Raw genomic sequence first — 2,568 nt, 5'->3', positions numbered from 1 at the left:
CCTTAAGACATGGTTATTCCAGCTTGCAGGACTGGCCTAGGGGAAAATTTTTAATGGGGGTTTTAAAGTAATTTTAAATTAACTAGACCAATTATTAATATTTGTTTTTAATTATGTTTTAATCTGTAGTTTTGGGATTTGCATTTTTATCTGGTTGTTAGCCGCCCTGAGTCCGCAAGGAGAAGGGCGGGATATAAATTTAAACAATAAATAAATAAATAAACTCCGAAGGGAGGGAGGGCTTAAGCGTTATGAAAGACGATCCAAACTTTTTTTCTCACCCCCTTCAACCATCCCACAAAATGGGCCAATAGTTAGCAACTTTGGGGAAACAGCAGCTTCTGCACTTCGCTCTGCTTAAAAAGTTGCTGTAGGAAGCTTTTCCTTCAGGCATAGAATATTCTAGTGAGGCATGTCTTCCTACAAAAGTTGGGGGTAAGAATATCTTGGGGGGGAGGACCGGAAGAGGCTAACAGGAAGGATTCTAAGGGTTACAGCATGAAAAGCCGTACTGTAAATAGAGAAGCCCACCGGGTACCTATAAGATGTCCCAAATTCCAGACAAATTTTATCACTGGTGTGAATCAAGGCTTTAAATTAGCGTTAAGATAGAATTATATATAACTGTATATATAATTGTATTGTGTAGAAGAGTATGTTTATATAGAGATCAAGAACTATGTATTAATTACATGTATCAAGAGGGACAAATTGTTAGGAATATTTATTTTGGAATGTCACGTTATGTCCATCTTTGTTTTTAACTGTACTATAAATAAAAAACTTTTTATATATATATATAAAAAAGGATGTCCCAAATTCCACCAGTCTGCTGGCCTAGAAAACTGCCTCTTCCCGACATAAAATGTGTCCACATTCAAATATGAATCTTGTGATCCCCAATTTCTTTCTCCCTCTACACCAGTGTTTCTCAACCTTGCCAATTTTAAGGCATGTGGACTTCAACTCCCAGAATTCCACAGCCAGCAATGCTGGCTGTGGAATTCTGGGAGTTGAAGTCCACATGCCTTAAAATTGGCAAGGTTGAGAAACGCTGCTCTACACAAATCTTTCAAGCCACCTTTCCTAGCATGCATCCCACGCAGCGCTCCAGACAGTTTATCTCTCCCCTCCCACCTCCCCCACTTACTTTGATCCTTCTCTATCTTCTCAAGGCTTTCCAGCAGAGAATCCACTTTCAGCTTAATCTGGGTCAATTCCTTCTTAATGGCTTGCAAGTCATCGCCTTTTACTGCAAATACAGAAGGAAAACTCAATCACTGGAAGTTTCAGCGCCCTGGGGCATTATTAACAAGCATAAAATACTCAAGGAAACGGTACAAAAGGCAGATTTAAAAAAAAATATTCCCACCTTCTTTTTTCCCTAAAAGCCATCCTCCCTCGTGTCAAAGAGGCATTGCAGAATGTTTTCAGCACAGTAGCACCCGGATTGAAACGGGGAGGAGGGCAGGTTTTTGAATAACCCAATTTAAAGAATACGCAAAATCTTTCCCCACCCCCCGCCGCCCACATTTGCTACAGACCCTGCTCGACGTCCGACACCTACATTTCCCAGATTTGGAGGACGATCCCCGCTGCCCGCTCTTCGAATTGAATCCGCTCTTTCCTCTACGAGAGGTATTGCCAGAAACCCGTTGGCGTTTGGAAGGGACCACCGCCCTGGCAATGGGGGGCGGAGGGGGCACGCGTGCTTGGTAGCTGTACATCCTAGGAGAATCCGAGAAAGGGGGAGGGAAAAAAAAACAACCTTAGCTTCAAAACAGCTTTACAAATCCACCAACCTGCATCGCGTGCAAAATCTCTTCTCGGGTTTCTCAAAATACCTTCTTTTAATTGGATAAGCTAATTGAGGGCATTATGTGCTCCTTTCAAAACAGCACTGGCGCTCTTTCTGTCGCACCCACGCCACAGAAGTATATCCATCGCCCTAAAGGCGGCGGTCCAGAACTATTTTAGAAACAAAATAAGAGCTGGAAGGGACCTTGGAGGTCTTCTAGTCCAACCCCCTGCTCAAGCAAGAGACCCTATACCCGGGGTAGGCAACCTTGGCTCTTTTATGACTCATGGACAGCTATGCTGGCTCAGGAATTCTGGGAGTTGAAGTCCACGAGTCATAAAAGAGCCAAGGTTGCCTATCCCTGCCCTATATCATATTTCAGACAGGTGGCTGTCCAGTCTCTTCTTAAAAACCTCCAGTGATGGAGCTCTTGCACCTTAAACTCTGCTCTTACACCTCTTCCCTCTCTCCCAAAACATTTAATCAGAATCTTCTCTTTAAATCTTGTTCGTATAGTAAACGGCTACCCGTTGTCTTCCTAACTTTGGAAGACGAGGGATTTCAGAGATTTTTTTTTTTTTTTCAATATAAAATTTTTATTGTTTTTATCATAAAAGAAAAAAGAAATACATCACAGGTATTACACAATGATTTATCCCATCCCCCCACCCCCCGGACTTCCCAAACCAAACCTAGGCTAACATTCAAATACAAGTAAACAAATATTAATATCTCTAACTCCAAACTCTAAACTTAAACAATCCATCTCC

At 42.1% G+C, this 2,568-nt stretch overlaps 1 protein-coding gene across 5 annotated transcripts in view; it reads right to left on the bottom strand.

Annotated features, from left to right (window-relative positions):
* The window catches only part of LOC107287608 (heterogeneous nuclear ribonucleoproteins C1/C2), a 64,734-nt gene that overhangs the window by 42,890 nt on the left and 19,276 nt on the right, over positions 1-2,568 (bottom strand). For all 5 annotated transcript variants that reach the window (XM_015816165.1, XM_015816465.1, XM_015816390.1 and 2 more), the window contains 2 exons: positions 1,568-1,728; positions 1,151-1,252 (listed from right to left, as the gene is read on the bottom strand). In XM_015816165.1, coding sequence (XP_015671651.1) covers positions 1,151-1,252; positions 1,568-1,728 — 263 coding nt within the window. The remainder of the gene's footprint in view (positions 1-1,150; positions 1,253-1,567; positions 1,729-2,568) is intronic.

Source organism: Protobothrops mucrosquamatus, unplaced genomic scaffold (genome assembly GCF_001527695.2).
Source record: "Protobothrops mucrosquamatus isolate PMUCROS unplaced genomic scaffold, P.Mucros_1.0 scaffold_7, whole genome shotgun sequence".
Taxonomy (NCBI): Eukaryota; Metazoa; Chordata; class Lepidosauria; order Squamata; family Viperidae; genus Protobothrops; species Protobothrops mucrosquamatus.
The sequence above is the reverse complement of the archived record's forward strand: the minus strand, read 5'-3'. Positions and strand labels throughout refer to the sequence as shown.